A 21,728-nucleotide genomic window follows, 5' to 3' on the forward strand; every position below is an offset into this window, starting at 1 on the left:
CTTTAATATTTAAAAAATAAATAATGATATTGTTTGAAAATATTTCAAGAGAAAGTAAATTTTATTGCGTGAAAACGGCAAGCACGATTCGGCCATTGAGTTTTGGCCTGTCAAAATTGGGATTGAGAGGGGAGGGAAGCCTGAAGGATATTTTGACCGGATTTGTTTGTTTTTCCCCGTGTATTGATGGACCATTAAAGTAAATTTGCAATACATTGGATACAATTGTGCGTGAGCTTGTCGTTGTGAAAATGACGTCCCTCCCTAGTGAAGGTAAGCTGCAACATTTCTCCTTAGCTCTTCCTGTTTTTAGCTCTTTGCACATAATTAACCTCATTTGCTTATAGATTTGTCGAGACTGCTGGCTACGCTGCACCAGACTCGAGGCGGCGATGATTTCCAAGACATAAACTTCCTCAGCCAGGTTTTGACTTCCAAAGGAATGACAAACTTGCTTCGTGTGCACAAGAAAATCAGTGCTATAGTGGGCAAGCCCAACTCTGCCTCAGACACCAATGGTGGTCTGGAATACGAGCCAGAGATGATTGTTCCCATCGTCTCAAATGTGTTCAACATCTCTTGTGAAGTGATTGAAATCCTTCAGAGCTTTGTGCAGCGTAGTGGAAGCAGGGATTCCCGGGAGCTCATCTTGCTGCTCCAACGCCCAGCTTTCCAAGTATGTGTGCTAAAACAAGTCTAGCTTTTGTATTTTGGCTTTTCAGTAAATTATTGCTATCTTTATTAAATATTGCAGAGTCTCCTGTTGGTCCACGATACCATATCTCAGAAAGATTATGTTCCCAAATTACCTGAACCTCCATTTGACACTGTTGATGAAGATGAAGAGACTATCAAGATTGTTCAGCTGGTCAAAAGCAATGAACCATTGGTAAATCTATTTCCCATTCATCTTCACTCTAGTTTAATTCAATTCCATAATGTTATGAACAATTATCTTTCCTAATGCTTATTCTGGAAAAGGCTCAAACTGCTGAGCCTATAGTGGTAAGTAGCATCTTTTCCGTGTCTGTAACTAGCGCAATCCTTCAATGCGACAGTCTTCAATTGATCGTGAAAGAAATGATTGGAAATTTGAAAAAATATATTGAAATCGATTGTGGCAATATAGGGAGCGACGATCAAGACGGACGAGCGGACGGGGAAGATTGTCATCGCTCGTGTGATGCATGGCGGTGCTGCCGATCGGTCCGGATTAATCCATCCCGGTGACGAGGTCGTCGAGGTCAACGGCATCGATGTATTGGGCAAAACGCCCAACGATGTCCTCGAGATTCTCGTAAGTTATCGATCGATCCCCCATCAGTTTTTGGCTCGTGCGTTTTCGATAACTTTTCAATTCCTTCCGATTGTCTTTTTGGCAGCAAAACGCCGAAGGAACCATCACATTCAAATTAATTCCGAGCGAAAGTCAAAGGCCGTCGAGGGAGAACCGCGTACGAGTTCGAGCGCTTTTTGATTTCACGGCTGCCCTCGATCGATACATTGTAAGTTTTGGGCATCGAATAAATCAATTATATTAGCTTTGTGGCTTTGAATTGCCGCCTCGTGGTTGTTGCACAATCATTTTTTTTTGTCTTTGTCTGTATACTCCCGTGAAGCCGTGCAAGGAAGCCGGACTGGATTTCCGAAGAGGAGATATTATTCATATCGTTAGTCAGGACGATCCTTACTGGTAAAAAACTTTTACTTTGTCTTATTATACAGACAATTGACAAAATAAATCATTGGTTGAATAGGTGGCAGGCGAGACATGAAGGCGATAAACAGATGCGTGCGGGATTAATTCCCAGTCGAATGTTGCAAGAGAAACGCATCGCTTACGAACGGGCCCACTCGGCTAATAATAACGCCGATCAGCAAGGTGAGTCTCTTTTATTCATTGCGATGGTTATCGATTTCTTTTTTAAATGAAAAAGGACAAAAGTCTTATAGAAAACAGATTTGGCCTGGTGCACGAAATAGTTAAGAGGATTGTGACCGTTTGCCAAACTTTTGGTGTACCCATTTCGACCATTTGAATAGTTGTAGACCCACCCATAAAAAAAGGACCAGCCAGTTGTTTGATTATTGAATTCGACCGACCTCTTTTTCTCTTTTTTACGTTTGCCATCATAACAGTTTTTATTGATGTCGGCTCGCTCTCCCTTTGCTCTTGTCATCCAATAGAAATCAATACCTTTGATGTTTGGGATCCAAGAAAAATCGATAAATCTCCTTGTTTAACCAGAGATTTAGACGTTAGAGAGACTCTGTTTGTTTGATTTCGGTTTGCGGGTTGGCTGATGTTGACGCTTGATCGATTCTATTTGATTCTCATCCCTTTTGCTTATGATCCGTCTATTCTTTTGTCCGTGTGTGTTTATTTCGGTTATTTGGCTGCTGCTTCCATACCCTGTTTTGACCCCTACCAAAAAATGAAAATGAAAAAGAAAAGGGTTGCAGTCCGGCCCGCTCGATGGGCTCCTTGAAAAGTGAAAGGAGCAGTCCCACTCAAAAAGTCATGTACGCTCTGGCAGAGAACGAAGATTTCGACCGGCAAGAGATTGTCACTTACGAGGAAGTGGCCCGTCTGATGCCGTACCCGGCCGTTCCCCGGCCCATCGTCCTCATCGGTCCCCCAGGTGTTGGCCGCAACGAACTGAAACGGCGCCTCATCGCCCTCGACCCCGACAAATTCCGCACAACAATTCCATGTGAGAAGATGACCAAAAACATTTCGCTGTCGAAAAATAGTCGCGTCGACACTCTGGCTCAACTTTTATTTGACATTTGTGACATGACATATAGATACTTCGCGGTTGCCGAAACCGGGCGAAGCCGACGGAGTCGATTATCATTTCCTCGACCGACAGCAGATGGAGCGCGACATCGACGACGGACTCTTTGTCGAATTCGGCGAGTACAAGGGCAATTTGTACGGGACGGCCAATCGGAGTATCAAGGAAATTATCGAACTGGGCTACACTTGCATCCTCAATCCTCACCATCAGGTCATTTACATTTTAATACGAGTCAATTGTCTTTTAATTGTATATAACAATTGGTTTTTAAACAGGCGCTGAAAACGTTGAGGACGGGCGAGTTTAAGCCGCACGTCGTCTACATCAAACCGCCGGGCTTTGCCGTTTTGCGTGAAACGCGTTCGGCCGCCTACGCCCGTTCGACGTTCGACGAGAATTCGTCGCGCGGATTCACCGACGACGAGCTGACCGAAATGATCCGCAGCGGCCAGCGGATCGAACTCCATTACGGCCACCTATTCGACGACGTCATCGTCAACGGCGACTTGTCGACGGCCTTTGAGCAGCTGCTGGTCGTCGCCCGCAAACTCGACACCCAGTCCCAGTGGGTCCCCGTGTCCTGGGTCGTCTGACGACCGTTTCTTTTCTCTTCTCTTTTTAAATTCATTTCGATTTGATTAGGCATTCCCCCAATTAAGGATACAGACGAGACAATTTTTAGACTTTTGACAGGAAGAGCTGATGAGGAAAATGAGTGAGAAATACTCGGATAGATCTGTTAGCTAATTATTGATATATTATACATAATAACTGTTGAACCTGCCATTCCCGTCCCTTTTTTATTGACAAAAAACTGATTGATTTTATAATTTATATTTTTCGCCCGCCCCTCGTCCCAGTTGAGATGATTTCAGTTGCGTGCAGAGACTCAAAGTATAACAAACATTTCACGATTTCTAGTCGCCGTTGTCTCTTCAAAAATCTTCTTCTTCTCTTTCGATTGTTGCCCGACTATGCATTTTCCCAATATTTCAATGTCTCGTCTCCCCCAACTCTTTGATCCCACCCCCAGAAATAGAAATCTCTTCTTTTATGAATCAATAATTTAAAATTTGCCATTATCGTTCGCCTCATCTAGTGTCCCACACGATTTTTAACGGTTGTCAAAAAACCAAATTTCTCATTTGGTTTTTCCTTTTGTTCGGTTACAATATTTGTGTGTCGCCCCTCTCATGGTCAGTAAAATCCCAGTAAAAATATTAACGAGACAAAATTAACCCATAAATTCCTCTGCATTTTGTTCCCCCTTGTCATCTCGTTTGTATCATTTGCGCCATTTTCCATTCAATGTATAGGAAATTGTCAGTTGCCGGCGCGTTCGTGTTTCATTTCAATCTCCATCTGAAATAGCCACTAAGATTATATTTCTTCATTTGGAAATCAGCACCAGCCAAACCTAAATAATACAACACACCAATTTTGGGTGGTTAAACAACGAGTTGAAAAGGTAATGCGGTAAATTAGCCGTAGGCTCCAAATGGATCGAAATTTACTTCAATCTTTGAAACGTTGCCAAGACAAGTGCAACTTTTCGTAACTTTGTAGGCGAAAAGAGGGAAGGCGAAGGGCGATCATTTTTATTGTGCAAAAAGAATACACATTTATCACCAATCCACTGAATGGTATTAAAATGTAAAACTAGAAAATGCCAAAATGGTCGTCATTTTTTTCCATCACATACTATGAAAAAACTAGACATTTGAATGAACATGAACGCAAATTTATCTTATTCCTTATCCTGAATGAGAACGATCCTTTAATCGTGTTTTAATCTTGGCTTGGCATTTCACTCTGGCCGACGGCGTATTCTACAACACGAACCTAATGATATAAATAACATGGTTATAACATAAGAATGAACTGAAGGTGAAATGGTTTAAAAAGTCGTTAGTTAGAAATATAAATTATTTTTCGGGGGAATGATTGTTATAATGTGCCATTTTAAAAAGGAATAATATCCCGTTTATACCTTGTTTGAGTCGTATGTCAATTTGTAGTCAAGGACATCCGTAGACGAAGCCAACCACGAGAAACGTCCGTTCCATACATTTTTGTTGATGTAAACGGGTTCCCAGTTCTAAAATAACATTGAATATATTTATTGTTTTATAACCACTCCTTCGCCACACTCCTTCTTTATCTTTTCCGTTTTCTTGTTTACCTCAGCTGACCAGATGATCAATTCTCCACCTCGTGATGCGAGAAACCGCCCGTCGGGTGAAAACGACAGCGACACTACATAACCTGAATGTTCATTGAGAATTCTTGTCGTTTCATTTTCCAGCGGAGTCCAAATGACGATATTCCTCGTGCCAAATCCACTGAATGAAAATGAAAATCAAAATCAAAAATTGCGGAATTTCTCCCCTTCCTCTTCGTCCATTCCTGCCACGGATAAAAAGGGAAACCACAATCTCTTCCTTTGATCTTAAGGGGTCCGCATCCGCAACTAAAATAAAGATAAAAATTCGAAAAAAAATTTGCGCGCGAAAGCCTTCCGTCCCGATTCATTTTTCTTGCGTGAGAAAAAGACAACCGAAGAATTTGCTTTGGGAAAATATGGAAAATATCAAAAATTGGAAGCAACCTTTGTTCAATTCCATTTCTCACAAAACCCGTCCGTTAATAAACTCACCCAGCTAAAATGAAATTTTCGGTCGATTTCCTGGCCGCGTCCACTCCCTCGTCGTCCGTTTGTTTCCCGTTTGGACGCCAAGCCAAACTCCTACATATGCTGTCCATCGATCCACGCAACCATCGACCCTTGTGGCGTGAATGGGTTGGTCGCTGTCCATTGACCAAATCTATAACGGACAACGACAAGTTCAACATGACACGACCATTCAAAAGAACGACGACAATTTACCTTCATCCATCCGTCGACTGAACAAGCGGCCAAACATTTCGTCCGTTCGTCCCAGGCCATTTCTCTTATTACCGTATCCTTGATGAAATTTAAAAAAAAAAAAGAATAATGAGAATGTTCAATGACATGTCAATAGGTAAACAAAAATCACGTCTTCAAGTTGGAATTGTTTATCGAGTCTTCGTGCGGAATTCGCCGATTCGCCAATTTCCCAAATTTCAATTCCCTCGTCTCCGCTTAAGCCGAGAGCGACTCGATTCTCAGAGATCCACTGGACACTCAAGATCCATTTATCAGTACATTCTTCTTCGTCCTCTTTCTCATGTTTGATTGTGCAGAAATGAAATGACCGTTGGTCGTCAGGGCAGGAATTGAAGAAGAAAATTCTTCCAAGTCCCTCCTAAAAAGAAAACAAGAGTTAAAAGTGTGGGAAGAGGCGTGGTCATTTGAAGAGAAGGGAGGATGAGAATAAGATTGCGCAAATTTGAAATAATTTTGCTAAAACGAGGTGAAATCATGTAAAAAAAACTGCATTGAGATTTAAAAACATTTCAACTTAACAGTTGCAATCAAAGGGTAAGCAGTCTGCAATTCAAAAAGCGAAAAACAACCTCTCTTCCTTGAATGGCCCTGATTGCAATCAATTGCGTTTTGCATTTTGTTCGATTGGATTTTGTCCATATGTTATAGTTTTAATTGAAACATAATGCAAATGATAAAAGGTTGGTCCAATATTTTGTAGAAAGAGGGGACGAGATCACATGACGCATGACGCAAGCGGAAATAAGCTAATTAATCTTACTGATTCATCCCAAAAGGTAGCGAACACGTTTGGACTGAAGGGATTCCACTCAATTCGATTCATTAGGAAGTTTGTACTTGTCTTTTGAAAGAGAATTGCGCCACTTGGATAACTCCACACGATGACGTTCACGTCATACGTTGAGTCATCCTTTACCCAAATTGCAGCCAATTGGGTTCCGTCCACCTAAACAAACATTAAATAATAAAGAAAAGGTGACCTATGTGAATGAAAGAGATTCAACGTTACACAACTTGTTGATTAAATCAATGAAGGCTCTTTCTGGTATGGCTGCACAATGCATTCAAGTATATAAGAATATATAGGCTCTACTTACATTCCATTCTATTGTGTAAGGTCTTCCAAGATTCCCATCAAGTTGAAGTTGAATTTCCTTTTCCTTCCAATTTGAAAAGGGAATGAACAAATTTTCCGCAGACAATAAGGTCACTTCATATTTCGTCACATCTTCATCTTCATCTTCAAATAAACAGGCGAGAACTGGTTTGGTCGGGTGGAAACGGCAAACGTAATTGCCTATTCCCGACACAGACTTCTTAAATATCTTAAATTGTCCTGTGCCGTTTAATGTAAATGTAAAATTTATTTTAAAAAACTATGAGTTCTATTAACAGGAAAATGTTTTATACATAGGTGACGCATATAATTTTGTTGTCAATTGTTTAATGACCTCGGGCAATGAGATTCTGTCCTCTTTCGGCTCTATCATTTTTCCAATCAGTTCGTATAAGACACGATCATCGCCTTGCAAATCTGTGATCAGAAAATGTTGAGCAGCTTTTGTAAATACCATCGTGATGAAAATACAAGTGAAATGCTTGTTACTTTGTTTGTGTTGATTCAGCTCTGTTGGATTGTTACCTACGATGTTCATCAGAATTTGAAAAGATTTGCCAAACGGATGTTTACCGCGGGTCAGGAAGTAGAAAAAGACGCAGCCGGCAGCGAATGTGTCGCTTTGGATTGACCCGCGCGGATATTCAGTGATTTCGTCGTCCTCCATAAGCTCCAAAATTTCGGGCGCCATCCACTTTTGAGTTCCTTTCAATCCACTCTGTGTAAATGTCTCACGAGGACTTGTTTTCTTGACAAATCCGAAATCGGACAATTTCATTTGAACGGGTTTCGTTATTGAAATGAGGATGTTGTCCGGTTTGACGTCGCGATGAACTAAATTTCGTGAGTGGATGTAGTGCAATCCATTGGCGATTTGATATAAAACTAGGCCATCAGGCGGCAATTCCGGTCTGTTGTAGTCCTTAGCAATACATTGGGTGAGTGTCCCGGCACATAACTCGAGCACAAGGCGTCTGCGAATGAAATTAAAAAGTCAATGAAATGAATAAGTGCCAAATAAAAATGAATTCAATTTTATTAAGTTACATTTTATCCCGTGAGTCATCGACGTGCAAAAGTTTCAGGACATTTTCGTGGTCCAACCGGAGATGGGCCTCCATTTCCCGTTTCTGTTCTTTGTTTCTTTCATCATTTGAATGCACCTTGACTGCTACTTTTACTGCAATTGCATTTCCTTCGAACGTTCCTCTGTACACGATTCCAAACGCCCCTTCGCCGAGTTTGTTCTCCTCTCTTTCTTCAAACATCACTGCATAATGTGCACAACAACTCAATCAATTAAGGGCAAATTTAAAAAAAAATTATTCTCCAACAAACTTACGAGGAAGGGCCTTCATAAAACGGTCTTCGGCTATCATCAACCAATTTGTGCCGTCGGTCGGTGGATCTCCAATCATGTTTTTGATGGGCTCGTAGGCAAATTCCCATACGCCTTTTTCTTGTTGTAAAGCTGAGAAATGGATATTAATCTATTTGTTTTCATTAATATTATAAACGAAAGAATTACTTTCCAAGTTGACAGGATTTCGCTTTTTAATGTTTTCCAAGATTGACGACGAGTTGGAACCAAAGGGATGTACACCCCGTTTGAGGAAATAAAAACAGAGGCAGCCTGCTGCAAATGTATCTTGATTAGGTGTAGGGGTCTGCTGGTTAGTGTCGGTTGTTCCATCTAATATCCAATATTTCCTTTGGCAAATATCTTGTTCTTCCTTCTGTTCCTCGGTGTATTTCAATCTTTTTGCCGCTCTATGAAATGAGTTTCCATCTTGGTCGTTTGACTCCGCTAGACTGTCATCAAAACGGTCGCCAGATTTTCTCAACCCAAACTCGGATAATTTGATCATCATCCGCACCGGTTGTGAGGATGCAATCAGAATTGTTCGGGGCGTCAAATTTCCATGCGAGCATTGCTCTTTGTGAAGATACAAAAGCCCTTTGGTGATTTGGCAAAGAACTTGGGCGTCAGATGGCATCGGTCCTCCATAAATTCCTTCGCAAAATTGCTCCAGTGTAGCGTCGTAACGTTCCAGAGAAAAATATCTGCACATATTAATTAAGCTGTTGATATAACTCCATTATACATGAAAAGTGAAATCACGTTAAAAATAATCACCTCCATTCATCCGTTTCTTCATAGCTAATAATTTTTAGGACATTTTCGTGTTTGATGGGATCCTCTCGAGTATGTTTGTTGAATATATCTTCCCATTGATCGTCGCAATCTGTTACTTTAATCTTCCTTACCACAATTTCTTCTTTTGAATCCTTCGTCTTTTTGAAATACCCGCTGTACACCAACGAATCACCCCGCCCTTTGAAAAGTGGATTTTTTCTACAGTGGATGTTCTCCCCCTTGAAGAGAAGATCCTCTTCCTTATGACGCAATAGGGGCTCCATACAATCAGCGGAATCTGAGGCTATTTAAAGGGCTATATAGACGAATTGATTAGGTTATTATAATAGACCTACGGTACCTCCGTTTTGGATGAAAAATCTAAGAAATACACGTCAGCACAGAATTCCGTTTAGCAGACGAATGCGTTTTAAACTGTTGCTCGACTGTTCAATTTTCGAAACCCGTTTGACAATGGGGACAAATAACAACTGGGAAGAAACAACGTGAAGACAAACAATTAAAGAGAAACCAAAGCTCGTTCGTGATGATGAAATTTCGGGACAGAGACCTACTTTTGACTACAGCAAGAGACGCTCACGCTTCGTGATTTTTATTGCTTTTCGCTTTCATCCTGTTTCGTCATTTGGTCGGCAGCGACAGTGCCACATCGGAACATTAGGACACACATAACATTTATTCCCAAACATTCTTTTAGATTGTAACAAAATAAAATGTTTTGATTCGGTCAATTTTATTAAATAGCTCTCATTATATATTATATAACATTAATTATTTTTTCACCTTTTCAAATCCTTTTCATTTAAGTTAAATTTTAAAAGATTCCAGATCGAACGGAACTTCTTGATCGTTGCCGACTGTGGCTCGGTCTCATTTCGGGCGGGATGACCTTGGGAGTGCCCGGAGGTGGTGGGGGGATGTTGCCGCCCGCCGTGTTGCTCCAATAGGAAACTTGAATCCGCGGGACCGCGAAATTCGAATGCTGATGCGATGATCGACCCTGGTATTGCGATCGGTGGCGATCAAAAAGTTCGGCCACAAATCCAGAAGCTCCTCCTCCACCAGCACCACCGGAACTGGTTGGTAAAACGGGCATCGAGGATCACCTGGAAGGATCGCCGGGCAGTAAGACACTGGCGCTCATCACGCCGCTGCCAGTCAATTGAGATGCGACCGGATGCGACGCTGAAAGTCGATCCTTTATTACTGGGCGGGTCCGGCGGGTCCGGCGGGTCCGATCCTCCGCTGACGATGCGAATAGCTTTTTTCAAAGTATTCTTCACCTGAATTTGAATTTTAAATTCATTTAATTTAATCGAGTATAGATTTCATTAGAATAAATGTCAATAACCCAAGAATCTTTGGTCTTGGAAGAGGGAAGGAGAACGAGGGAGGATCGTTTGGAGAATTGCTGGAGACTGGGCTCGGATGAGGCCACCACTCCGCCGCCGTGATGGAAGGATTTCAATCCCAGTCCCGGATTGAGTTGCATCTTGTCCATGTACTTGTCGATGATTTCGACGCATTTGCTGCGGCCCGTCAGCCGGGCCCATTCGACCGAACACAAGCCCCGGCCAAAATCTCTCAGGACGGGCGAAGCACCGGCCAATAGCAGCAGTCGAGTACAACGGACACGCCCCTGAAGCGAAGCTTTCATTAAAGCCTGTTGAAATATAATTTCCCAGTTAATTTAATTTAATTCTTATCTAATAGGAAATGATTTACGGTTAGGCCGGCGTTGTTGCGGATGTCGATGGTCAGATTGGGACACAACGTGAGTAGACTGACGATATCGGCATGACCTGCACGACATCTCGTGAATGTCTAACCAATTACAAATTGAAAGTGCTTGATTAGATTTCTTTATACCTGCTTGAGCGGCCAGGTGAAGGGCCGTGTTGCCTTCGTTATCCGCCAAATTCACGTCCAGTCCGGGTAATTTGACGAGCAGACGGGCGATGGGAACATTTCCCGTCATTGCCGCGTGTAACAAACTCGACTGATTTGGTAAAATCAAATTAATTCTCAATTAGCCACCATCTGTGTTGATTATAAAAATGTTTTATTTACTTTTCCAGTGGCATCGATGGCGTTGAGGCTCCTGGCTGGAACTTTTTCGTGATGGAGGGCGAGGTATCGTGACAGAGTCCCGACGTCACCGTCCTGGCATAATTTCAAGAGGCTATGATCGACCAGCGACACGACGAATTGATTGAAAATCGTTGCCGGATGGCTGAACTGGTGGTGGTGGATGACTGGCCCTGCTGCTGGACTCATCACAGCCTCCGACGGACCTTGACTGGGCGAATTCAAATGAACGGGAATAGTGTCGATGAATTTGTTGGGCTGGCCAATCGACGAGTCGGACGGAAAGACCAGAGTTCCATGTCTAATATTTGCAATTCAATTGTAATCGAATCTAATAATTAATGACAAATTTTAATTGAAATAGATTAAAACCGATAGTGTAGAGTGTCGTGATGTTGGCCGGACTTTTTAGGGCCGGTGGAGAGGACGGGCGTGACGGGAATTTTGCGTCTGACGCCATTGGGCGACTCGAATGAAAAACTTTTGGACATCAAAACGGGTTCAGCCGGAATTGATTCAGGCAAATCTTTCATGTTGTTATTGTTGTGGTGGTGATGGCCTCCAGCTGCTGCAACAGGATCGTTGAGTGGGTGGTGGTGGTGGTGGTTGTTTTTCACTTGAATTGGGGGATGAGGTAACGGCGTCATTACTTGAATAGCCTTGAAATCAATTACAATATCAATCAAAAATTTCGCTGAATTCATTTTGATCAATTCATTTGAAGAATTGTTGTTGGGCTATTACCTGTTGTTGTTGGTAGAGTTGAGCACTTTTGCTCCTGATGAGTGAATTCCTGGGAACGGGTGGCGGCTTGTTGTTGTTGTTGTTGTTGTTGTTGTTGTTTGTTGAGGACATGGTGGTGGTCGGCAATTGAGAAGCGGAAATGCTCCGGATGTAGGACGGTGAACGACTTCGGCCGGGAACCACCGGTGGCACGTCATTATTACCCAGACTGGATCTTTGTGCTGCCATGTTGTCAACCGAAGCACACACAATAATAACAGGCAGGAATTATTTCCAGGACACACTCTACACTTTCACACACACACACCAAAAGTTATTTCTTTTTTCTTCCAACAAAGTATATCGTGGATCGAATCGCAAGTTCACGTGACATAACGACCATCGTCACCAGTAGTACAATAGACTCGGAAGGAATTCTAAAAGAGCTTGGGAAGAATGACGAGAGGTGCCTCCAACCGTATTCGCAGCTACGTTCAATCGGACGAGACTTTACTCCGAGAGAAGCTTGTTGATCGACACAATTAAATTATGAACGAGTACCAATGGATGTCGGATTGTTCCAGCCCCGAGGATCGAAAATTTAAAGAGTAAATGTCTGTCCCGTCCATACAGACAAAAGTTCACAGAAAATTTTGTAGAGAAACCGTCCTGTTTACACGGAAAATAAATTTGGGTCTGCTTCAGGACTGGATTTCAGATCGATCTTTGGGTGTAGAAAGACACGATGAGTTGTGCAAAGAATCAAAGCACTAAATGTCGTAAAAAAAGTTGTGAGGAAGCGATCCAAGCCCTAGGAGAAGTATTAAATAAGTTGGATTGGCGAGATGGACACTGGTCAAGATTTCACTTGTACTCCATTTTCGCTACGTATGGAAACACAGATCACGTTTAGAAAGATTGAAAGACAAACGAACTCTTGGATATGGTCGGAAAGACGATTGCATTTTTATTTCTTTTATTACGATAACGAAATTCATGCGTCTCCCAATTACTGTTATATTTTGTAATACACACATTTTAATTACAATTTTTGTTATTTTATTATTTTGTTTCAACCTAATACGATCTATTTTACAAAGACAGATATGAAACTGAAAACTCGTTAATAATACTTAAAGGATAATATGTAGGTTTTCAGAAAGAATAGTTTTTTTAGGGATTAATATACAGGATTTACTATACTTTGCCGTTGTTATCCTGTCTTTTTGGTCTGTAAGTTGTACCAGTCTATCCATGCGATGTTTTAAAATTCGCGCAACCTAAACGGAAACTTTATACAACTCCTACATCTAGCGGTAAAGAATGAGACCCCACCGCAGATTTTATTATAGCCGTTCTAGTGTCGCAATAGTTTTTCCTGTTCTAGTTTCGTCGCTTAAATATGGACGTTCTAGTGTCGGGCGGGCGTTCTAGTGACGCATTCGAAATCCATCAAGCGATAAAGAATCATTCACCGCTGCAGATTCTTTTACAGCCGTTCTAGTGTCGTTAGAGTTTTTCCCGTCCTAGTTGCATCGCTTAAATATGGACGTTCTAGTGTCGGGCAGGCGTTCTAGTGACGCATTCCAAATCCATCTAGCGGTAAAGAATCATTCCCTGCAGCAGATTATTTTATAGCCGTTCTAGTGTCGCAATAATTATAAATGATTTCCCGTCCTAGAGTCGTTGTTAAAATATGAAAGTTCTAATGTCGCAAAATCCGTTCTACTGTCGCAGAGAAATTTAGAGGTTTTCCGTCCTATTGTCGTTACTTAAATGTGGACGTTCTAGTGTCGCTGCGGAATTTAGAGGTTTTTCCGTTCTAATGTCGTGGCTAAAATATGGACGTTCTAGTGGTGGAAGGGCGTTCTAGTGTCGCGTTCTAGTGACGCATTCGATTAGTCCTTGTGGTTATTAGTCCCAATGTCTACATGCCGTGTGTTGGCCTTTTGACCTTTCAAGCAAATGAGTCATTGGTAAATTTGAATTTGCTTCTCTTCACCAGTAAAAATATTAACGAGATAAATTAACCCGAAAATTCCTCTGCATTCTGTTCCCCCTCGTCATCTCGTTTGTATCATTTGCGCCATTTTCCATTCAATGTATAGGAAATTGTCAGTTGCTGGCGCGTTCGCGTTTCATTTCAAATTCCATCGGAAATAGCCGGCTGAGATTATATTTCGTCAATTGGAAACAACATCAGCAGTCAGCACCAGCCAAAACTAAAGAATAAGATAAGATCCCATTTTTGGTGGTTGAACAACGGGTTGAAAAGGCGTGATGTATTAAGTGGTAATGCGGTAAATTAAAAGCGTAACAAACTAACACATTTATCTAAATGTACTTTAATCTTTGAAACGTTGCCAAGTGATCCTTTTCGTGATTTTGACGGCGAAACAAAGGAGTAAAAAGCCAAAAAGGAATTTCAAAAAGCCGTTTTTTCCAAGTTTTTTCACCAATCCACTGGATGGAGTTAAAATTTAAAAAAAACTAGAAAATCGCCCCGTCGTCATCTTTTGCTAGCGCATAAAAAAAATTTGATATTTGTGGCTAAAATTAAGTAATTAAAATTGTTTTGTGGGAAGGGTTTTTTTCACGAAAATGTATCTTCGCTGGACCGATATTTGTAGGGTCGCACGTTGACACTATATTCGTTGACGACGGAGAATGCATATTCAACTCATTGCGTCGTTTATTTCAAGTCAACACTGGGTCCGATTGACCATTTGCCGGGGGGGCTTCCGTCTTCGCTTGACTTTTCATTCTGTCCGACGGCGTATTCTACGACACGAACCTAATAATATAAACATGTGGATTAAAAATAATACGAATGAACTGTTGGTGCATTGTTGTAAAGGAAGTATAAAAAGGAGGAACTTGGGAGAATTATCTTGTATAATAATTAATAGGTGTTCTTTAAAAAAACCAATATCCCGCGTTTATACCTTGTCACTGTATGAGTCGAATGTCAATTTGTAGTCATCAGGGACATCCGTAGACATCCACGAGAAACTTTTGTAGCGGATGATTCCCTCTTCGCCGATGTAAACGGGTTGCCAATTCTGAAATAACGTTGAATAGATTTGAATTGTTAGTACAATCAAATAACATTCCATTTTTATCCGTTCCGTTTTCATGTTTACCTCAGCTGACCAGATGATCAATTTCCCATGCGAGTCCGCTGATGCGAGAAACCGCCCGTCGGGTGAAAACGACAGCGAATCTATCCAACGTGAATGTTGACGGAGAATTCTTATCTTTTCCTCTTCCAGCGGAGTCCAAATGACAATCTCCCCATTCACCAATCCACTGTAATGAAAATGAAATCAAAAATGCGAATCCATTTCTGCCGCTTCAGGAAAAAGGGAAACCCCATCCCTTCTTCAATCCATCCGCAACTCATCAATTGCATAATTTTTAAAGATACAAAAATTGGGAAAAATTCGTCCGTTGATAGCAACTCACCAAGCCAAAATGAAATTGTCGGCCGATTTCCTGACCGCGTCCACTCCCGCGTCGTCCGTTTGTTTCCCGTTTGGACGCCAAGCCAATCTAAAACATGTGCCATCGACCTTTGTGGCGTGAATGGGTTGGTCGCTGTCCATTGACCAAATCTATACGGAAAACGACAAGTTCAACATGACATTCTCATTCAAGAGAACGACGACAATTTTACCGCCATCCATCCGTCGTCAGAACAAGCGGCCAATAATTTCGTCCTTTCGTCCCAGGCCATAATTAATATTGGGCACTTAATGAAATTACAAAGAATAGATCATCGAGAATGTGCAATGACTTCATGTCAATGGTTTAAAAAAAACTCACCTTCACGCGTTCATGTTTGAATCGTTCAACGATTTTTGTGGAATTTGCCGATTCGTCAATTTCCCAAATTTCGATTCCTTCGTCAACTAAGCAAATAGCGACTCGATTCTCAGAGATCCACTGGACACTCGCAATCTCCTCTTCACATTCAATTGTGCAGAAATGAAATGGCCGTTGGTCGACAGGGCAGGAATTGAAGAAGAAAACTTGTTTTCCAATAGAGAACTAAAAAGAAGAATTGGGGGAAGCTATAGGCCTAATAGAGACTTGGTCATTTCAAGGGAAAGGATGAGAAGATTGTGCCAATCTTTAATGATTTGACCAGGATTTGACTAAACCCTCTCTTCCTTGAATGGCGCACGCCATGATTGAAATCAGTTGCGTTTTGCAGTTTGTTCAATTCACTTGTCCATTTGTTGCATTTTTAATTGTAACGTTAATATCTCTAATTAGCCGAATAACTGGTCATCAACGCGGAATAAACAAAGAAGAAATTTAAAAAAAATTACGGATTCCACATGAAAAGTGGCGAACACGTTCAGCCTGAAGGGATTCCACTCGATTTGATTCATATTTTCATCGTTTAATTTCTCTTGAAAGAGAATTTCGCTACTTGGATAACTCCAGCACACGATGACATTTTCAGTGATGACGCTATCATCAGCATTGACGATAGCACGATGACCGATGGCAGCCAATTGAGTTCCACCCGCCTAAATAATTGAATGACAAAGAAAATTATTTTTGTTAAAGAGATTCGACGTTACGCAACCTGTTGATTGAATCTATTAAGGCTGCTTCTGGTCTGGCTGTACAATCTATTCAAATATTTCAAAGGCTCCACTTACAATCCATTCTATTGCGTAAAATTTTAAAAAAATCCCATCAGGTTGAAGTTGAGTTTCCATTTCCTTCCAATTTGAAAAAGGAATGGACGAATTATCCGCAGATAAGAAAATCACTTTATCGACAACGCTACACGCGAGAACCGGTTCGGTCGGGTGGAAACGGGTGACGCAACGGCTCCATTCCGATATAACCATCTCAAATTCCTTAAATTGTCCTGTGCCATTAATGTTTAATGTAGCATAATATTAAAAAAAAACTGATTTCTATCAACAGAAAAAAATGTTTTATTTACGTGACGCATCTACTTTGGCTGTCAATTGTTTGATGACCTCGGGCAATGAGATTCTTTTATCTTCCGGCTTTATCATTTTCCCGATCAGTTCGTATAGACCTTGCAATTGCAAATTTGTGATCAGAAAAATGGTGAGCGGCTCTTGTAAATACCATGATACAAATACAAGTGAAATACTTACTTTCATTGTGTTGATTCAGCTCTATTGGATTGTCATTTAAGATGTTTGTCATAATTTGATAAGATTTGCCAAACGGATGTGTGCCGCGTGTCAGGAAGTAGAAAAAGACGCAACCGGCAGCGAATGTGTCGCTTTGGATTGTTCCGTGCGGAAGTTCCTCAGACGTGCTGTCAAGACTTGACTCTTCCATTTTAATCAGAAGCTTCAAAATTTCGGGTGCCATCCACTTTTCAGTTCCTTTCAATCCACTCTGAGTAAATGTCCCCCGAGGACTTATTTTCTTGACAAATCCAAAATCGGACAATTTCATTTTGACGGGTGTCGTCATTGAGATGAGAATGTTGTCCGGTTTAACGTCACGATGAACTAAATTTCGGGAGTGGATGTAGTGCAATCCATTGGCGATTTGATATAAAACTAGGCCATCTGGCGGTAATTCCGGTCCTTTGTATTCTTTAGCAATACATTGGGTGAGTGTTCCCGCACATAATTCGAGCACAAGGTACCTGCGAATGAAATTGAAAAGTAAATGAATGTTTCAAATAGAAATGAATTAAATTCCACTACGTTACGTTTTATCCCGTGATTCATCGACGTGCAAAAGTTTCAGGACGTTTTCGTGGTCCAACCGGAAGTGTTCCTCCATTTCCCGTTTCTGTTCTTGTTTTATTGCATCATCCAAATGCACTTTAACAGCAACTGCATTTCCATCGAACGTTCCTCCGTACACGACTCCAAATCCCCCCCTGCCGAGTTCGTTCTCCTTTTTTTCTTCAAATCTTACTGCAAATTACTCACAATAACGCGTTTAATTATAGGTTCAAATTTAAAAATTGATTATCCAACAAACATACGAGGAAGGGCCTTCATAAAACAAGTTTTGGCAATCAGTAACCAACTTTTGCCGTCGGTTGGTGGATCTCCAATCATGTTTTCTATGGGCTCGTAGGCAAATTCCCATACGCCTTTTTCTTGTTGTGTAATAGCTGAGAAATGGACATTAACAGTAAATCTTTTTGTTTTGATTAAGATTAGACAAAAGAAATTACCTTTCAAGTTGACAGGATTTCGCTTTTGAATGTTTTCCAAGATTGACGACGATTCGTCACCGAAGGGATGCAAACCCCGTTTGAGGAAATAAAAAGAGAGGCAGCCTGCTGAAAAGATATCTTGATTATAATCTATTGTAGGGGTCTGGTTATTTTCGGTTGTTCCATCTAATATCCAATATTTCCTTTGGCAAAGATCTTCTTGTTCTTGCCCGAGTTCCCCGTCGCATTGGTCGCAGAATTTGCTCAACCCAAACTCTGATAATTTGATCATCATCCGCACGGGTTGTGATGAAGCGATTAGAATTGTTCGGGGCGTCAAATTTCCATGTGAGCATTGCTCTCCGTGAAGATACAAAAGCCCTTTGGTGATTTGGCAAAGAACTTGGGCATCAGATGGCATCGGTCCTTTATAAATTCCTTTGCAAAACTGCTCCAATGTAGCGTCGTAAGGTTCCAGAGCAAAAAATCTGCACGAATAAAATCAGCTTTATTTTGTTACATAACAAAACGTGAAATCGCTGTAAAAATAATCACCTCCATTCATCCGTTCCTTCGTAGCCAATAGTTCTGAGAACATTTTCGTGTTTGATGGGATCCTTCTCTCGAGTATGTTTGTCGAAAATATCTTTCCATTTATCGCAACAATCTATTACCTTAATCTTCCTCACTACAATTTCTTCTTTAGGATCATTCGCCTTTTTGAAATACCCGCGATACACCAACGAATCGCCCAACCCTTCGAAAAGTGGATTTTTTCTACAATGGATGTTGTTTCCTTTGAAGAGAAGATTCCCTTCGCTATGATGGGGCTCCATACCATCAACGGAATCTAAAAGTGTGTAAGGGCTAAATCAACGAATTGTTTAAGTTAATATCTTTAGACCTACCTCCGTTTTAGACGAATGACTTACGAATACACGTCAGGGGCGTAACTCACTTTAGAACGCAGCAAGAGACCCACATTGGCGCTCACGCTTCGAGATATTTAGGGATTATAATTATATTTCTTCTTTCGTCATGTTTGTCAGTTTCATCATTTGGTGGGTAGCCACATCCTTTACATTAAGATAAACAATATCACATTTATTCACAAACATTCGTTTAGACACTTTTAGATTACAAAAAAAAAAAGGTTTCGATTCGTTCAATTTTATTAAATAGCTCTCATTAATTATTATACATTAACATCATCTTCTTTTACTTCTTTTCAGTTATTATCCATTTTTAAAAGTTAAATTTTTTAAAAGATTCAAGATCGAATGGAACTTCTTGATCGCTGCCGACTGTGGCTCGGTCTCATTTCGGGCGGGATGACTTTAGGAGTCCCCGGAGGTGGTGGGGGGATGTTGCCGCCCGCCGTGTTGCTCCAATAGGAAACTTGAATCCGCGGGACCACGAAATTCGAATGCTGATGCGATGATGATCGATGATATTGTGATCGGTGGCGATCAAAAAGTTCGGCAACAAATCCAGAAGCTCCTCCACCAGCACCACCGGAACTGGTCGGTAAAACGGGCATTGAGGATCGCCTGGAAGGATCGCCGGGCAGTAAGACACTGGCGCTCATCACGCCACTTCCAGTCAATTGAGATGCGACGCTGAAAGTCGATCCTTTATTGCTGGGTGGATCCGATCCTCCGCTGACGATCCTAATAGCTTTTTTCAAAGTATTCTTCACCTGAATTTGAATTTTAAATTCATTTAATTTAATCGAGTATAGATTTCATTAGAATAAATGTCAATAACCCAAGAATCTTTGGTCTTGGAAGAGGGAAGGAGAACGAGGGAGGATCGTTTGGAGAATTGCTGGAGACTGGGCTCGGATGAGGCCACCACTCCGCCGCCGTGATGGAAGGATTTCAATCCCAGTCCCGGATTGAGTTGCATCTTGTCCATGTACTTGTCGATGATTTCGACGCATTTGCTGCGGCCCGTCAGCCGGGCCCATTCGACCGAACACAAGCCCCGGCCAAAATCTCTCAGGACGGGCGAAGCACCGGCCAATAGCAGCAGTCGAGTACAACGGACACGCCCCTGAAGCGAAGCTTTCATTAAAGCCTGTTGAAATATAATTTCCCAGTTAATTTAATTTAATTCTTATCTAATAGGAAATGATTTACGGTTAGGCCGGCGTTGTTGCGGATGTCGATGGTCAGATTGGGACACAACGTGAGTAGACTGACGATATCGGCATGACCTGCACGACATCTCGTGAATGTCTAACCAATTACAAATTGAAAGTGCTTGATTAGATTTCTTTATACCTGCTTGAGCGGCCAGGTGAAGGGCCGTGTTGCCTTCGTTATCCGCCAAATTCACGTCCAGTCCGGGTAATTTGACGAGCAGACGGGCGATGGGAACATTTCCCGTCATTGCCGCGTGTAACAAACTCGACTGATTTGGTAAAATCAAATTAATTCTCAATTAGCCACCATCTGTGTTGATTATAAAAATGTTTTATTTACTTTTCCAGTGGCATCGATGGCGTTGAGGCTCCTGGCTGGAACTTTTTCGTGATGGAGGGCGAGGTATCGTGACAGAGTCCCGACGTCACCGTCCTGGCATAATTTCAAGAGGCTATGATCGACCAGCGACACGACGAATTGATTGAAAATCGTTGCCGGATGGCTGAACTGGTGGTGGTGGATGACTGGCCCTGCTGCTGGACTCATCACAGCCTCCGACGGACCTTGACTGGGCGAATTCAAATGAACGGGAATAGTGTCGATGAATTTGTTGGGCTGGCCAATCGACGAGTCGGACGGAAAGACCAGAGTTCCATGTCTAATATTTGCAATTCAATTGTAATCGAATCTAATAATTAATAATTAATGACAAATTTTAATTGAAATAGATTAAAACCGATAGTGAAGAGTGTCGTGATGTTGGCTGGATTTTTTCGGGCCGGTGGAGAGGACGGGCGTGACGGGAATTTTGCGTCTGACGCCATTGGGCGACTCGAACGAAAAACTTTTGGACATCAAAACAGATTCAGCCGGAATTGATTCGGGCAAATCTTTCATGTTGTTATTGTTGTTGTTGTGGTGATGGCTTCCAGCTGTTCCAACAGGATCGTTGAGTGGGTGGTGGTGGTGGTTGTTTTTCACTTGAATTGGGGGATGAGGTAACGGCGTCATTACTTGACTAGCCTTGAAATCAATTACAATATCAATCAAAAATTTCGCAGAATTCATTTTGATAAATTCATTTGAAGAATTGTTGTTGTGTCATTACCTGTTGTTGTTGGTAGAGTTGAGCACTTTTGCTCCTGATGAGCGAATTCCTGGGAACGGGTGGCGGCTTGTTGTTGTTGTTGTTGTTGTTTGTTGAGGACATGGTGGTGGTCGGCAATTGAGAAGCGGAAATGCTCCGGATGTAGGACGGTGAACGACTTCGGCCGGGAACCACCGGTGGCACGTCATTATTACCCAGACTGGATCTTTGTGCTGCCATGTTGTCAACCGAAGCACACACAATAATAACAGGCAGGAATTATTTCCAGGACACACTCTACACTTTCACACACACACACCAAAAGTTATTTTCTTTTTTTTCTTCCGCCCTCCTCAACGACGGATGGCGGCGGCCATATTTTTCGTGCGTGTTGTTTTTCGGTTGAGAGTGCTGGCAGCTGCTGCGTTGTTCCAGTTGTTGCAGCGGACGCAATAATACTGGCGCCTCTCAAAGTTAAAACAAGGATGTGTGCAATGTAG

At 41.7% G+C, this 21,728-nt stretch overlaps 5 protein-coding genes across 13 annotated transcripts in view; 1 reads left to right on the forward strand and 4 right to left on the reverse strand.

Moving 5' to 3' along the window:
- The window catches only part of LOC124313335 (F-box-like/WD repeat-containing protein TBL1X), a 258,370-nt gene extending 252,599 nt beyond the window's left edge, over positions 1 to 5,771 (reverse strand). The window contains exon 1 of the mRNA XM_046778215.1: positions 5,689 to 5,771. Within this exon, the coding sequence (XP_046634171.1) occupies positions 5,689 to 5,748 (60 nt within the window). The 5' untranslated portion in view covers positions 5,749 to 5,771. The remainder of the gene's footprint in view (positions 1 to 5,688) is intronic.
- The window catches only part of LOC124313778, a 311,762-nt gene extending 292,784 nt beyond the window's left edge, over positions 1 to 18,978 (reverse strand). Inside the window, exons 1-6 of the mRNA XM_046778589.1 lie at positions 18,953 to 18,978; positions 18,550 to 18,861; positions 18,013 to 18,482; positions 17,818 to 17,949; positions 17,536 to 17,746; positions 16,964 to 17,469 (exon numbers count right to left, since the gene is read on the reverse strand). Coding sequence (XP_046634545.1) covers positions 16,964 to 17,469; positions 17,536 to 17,746; positions 17,818 to 17,949; positions 18,013 to 18,482; positions 18,550 to 18,861; positions 18,953 to 18,978 — 1,657 coding nt within the window. The remainder of the gene's footprint in view (positions 1 to 16,963; positions 17,470 to 17,535; positions 17,747 to 17,817; positions 17,950 to 18,012; positions 18,483 to 18,549; positions 18,862 to 18,952) is intronic.
- LOC124312969 (MAGUK p55 subfamily member 7-like) lies at positions 87 to 4,130 on the forward strand. Of its 4 annotated transcripts, none has more exons than XM_046777587.1 (11): positions 87 to 273; positions 348 to 676; positions 755 to 889; positions 982 to 1,005; positions 1,130 to 1,297; positions 1,383 to 1,505; positions 1,620 to 1,693; positions 1,758 to 1,882; positions 2,451 to 2,714; positions 2,809 to 3,011; positions 3,077 to 4,130. In XM_046777587.1, the coding sequence occupies exons 1-11, from the start codon at positions 252 to 254 to the stop codon at positions 3,392 to 3,394; spliced, it is 1,785 nt and encodes a 594-aa protein (XP_046633543.1). In that variant the 5' UTR covers positions 87 to 251; the 3' UTR covers positions 3,395 to 4,130. The 4 variants fall into 4 exon arrangements, with proteins under 4 accessions (XP_046633543.1, XP_046633545.1, XP_046633544.1 ...); XM_046777589.1 differs by having other exon boundaries at positions 2,538 to 2,714; XM_046777588.1 differs by lacking the exon at positions 982 to 1,005 and having other exon boundaries at positions 88 to 273.
- On the reverse strand, positions 3,036 to 21,636 carry LOC124312974. Of its 6 annotated transcripts, XM_046777600.1 has the most exons (10): positions 21,548 to 21,636; positions 21,250 to 21,461; positions 20,878 to 21,164; positions 20,481 to 20,799; positions 20,280 to 20,409; positions 20,136 to 20,212; positions 19,762 to 20,073; positions 18,903 to 19,693; positions 18,550 to 18,844; positions 18,132 to 18,482 (listed from the first exon to the last, which is right to left on the reverse strand). In XM_046777600.1, exons 2-8 carry the CDS (start codon positions 21,349 to 21,351, stop codon positions 19,265 to 19,267), a joined length of 1,656 nt encoding a protein of 551 aa, XP_046633556.1. In that variant the 5' UTR covers positions 21,352 to 21,461; positions 21,548 to 21,636; the 3' UTR covers positions 18,132 to 18,482; positions 18,550 to 18,844; positions 18,903 to 19,264. The 6 variants fall into 6 exon arrangements, with proteins under 6 accessions (XP_046633552.1, XP_046633555.1, XP_046633554.1 ...); XM_046777596.1 differs by lacking the exons at positions 18,132 to 18,482; positions 21,548 to 21,636 and adding an exon at positions 3,036 to 3,120 and having other exon boundaries at positions 18,687 to 18,844; positions 21,250 to 21,506; XM_046777599.1 differs by lacking the exons at positions 18,132 to 18,482; positions 18,550 to 18,844; positions 21,548 to 21,636 and adding exons at positions 8,669 to 8,911; positions 8,985 to 9,282 and having other exon boundaries at positions 21,250 to 21,506.
- On the reverse strand, positions 10,295 to 12,094 carry LOC124313074. The gene is made up of 6 exons (XM_046777789.1): positions 11,838 to 12,094; positions 11,466 to 11,752; positions 11,076 to 11,394; positions 10,875 to 11,004; positions 10,731 to 10,807; positions 10,295 to 10,668 (listed from the first exon to the last, which is right to left on the reverse strand). Exons 1-6 carry the CDS (start codon positions 12,063 to 12,065, stop codon positions 10,312 to 10,314), a joined length of 1,398 nt encoding a protein of 465 aa, XP_046633745.1. The 5' UTR covers positions 12,066 to 12,094; the 3' UTR covers positions 10,295 to 10,311.
- Positions 21,637 to 21,728: the final 92 nt, after the last annotated feature.

This window comes from Daphnia pulicaria, chromosome 9 (assembly GCF_021234035.1).
Source record: "Daphnia pulicaria isolate SC F1-1A chromosome 9, SC_F0-13Bv2, whole genome shotgun sequence".
Lineage (NCBI taxonomy): Eukaryota > Metazoa > Arthropoda > Branchiopoda > Diplostraca > Daphniidae > Daphnia > Daphnia pulicaria.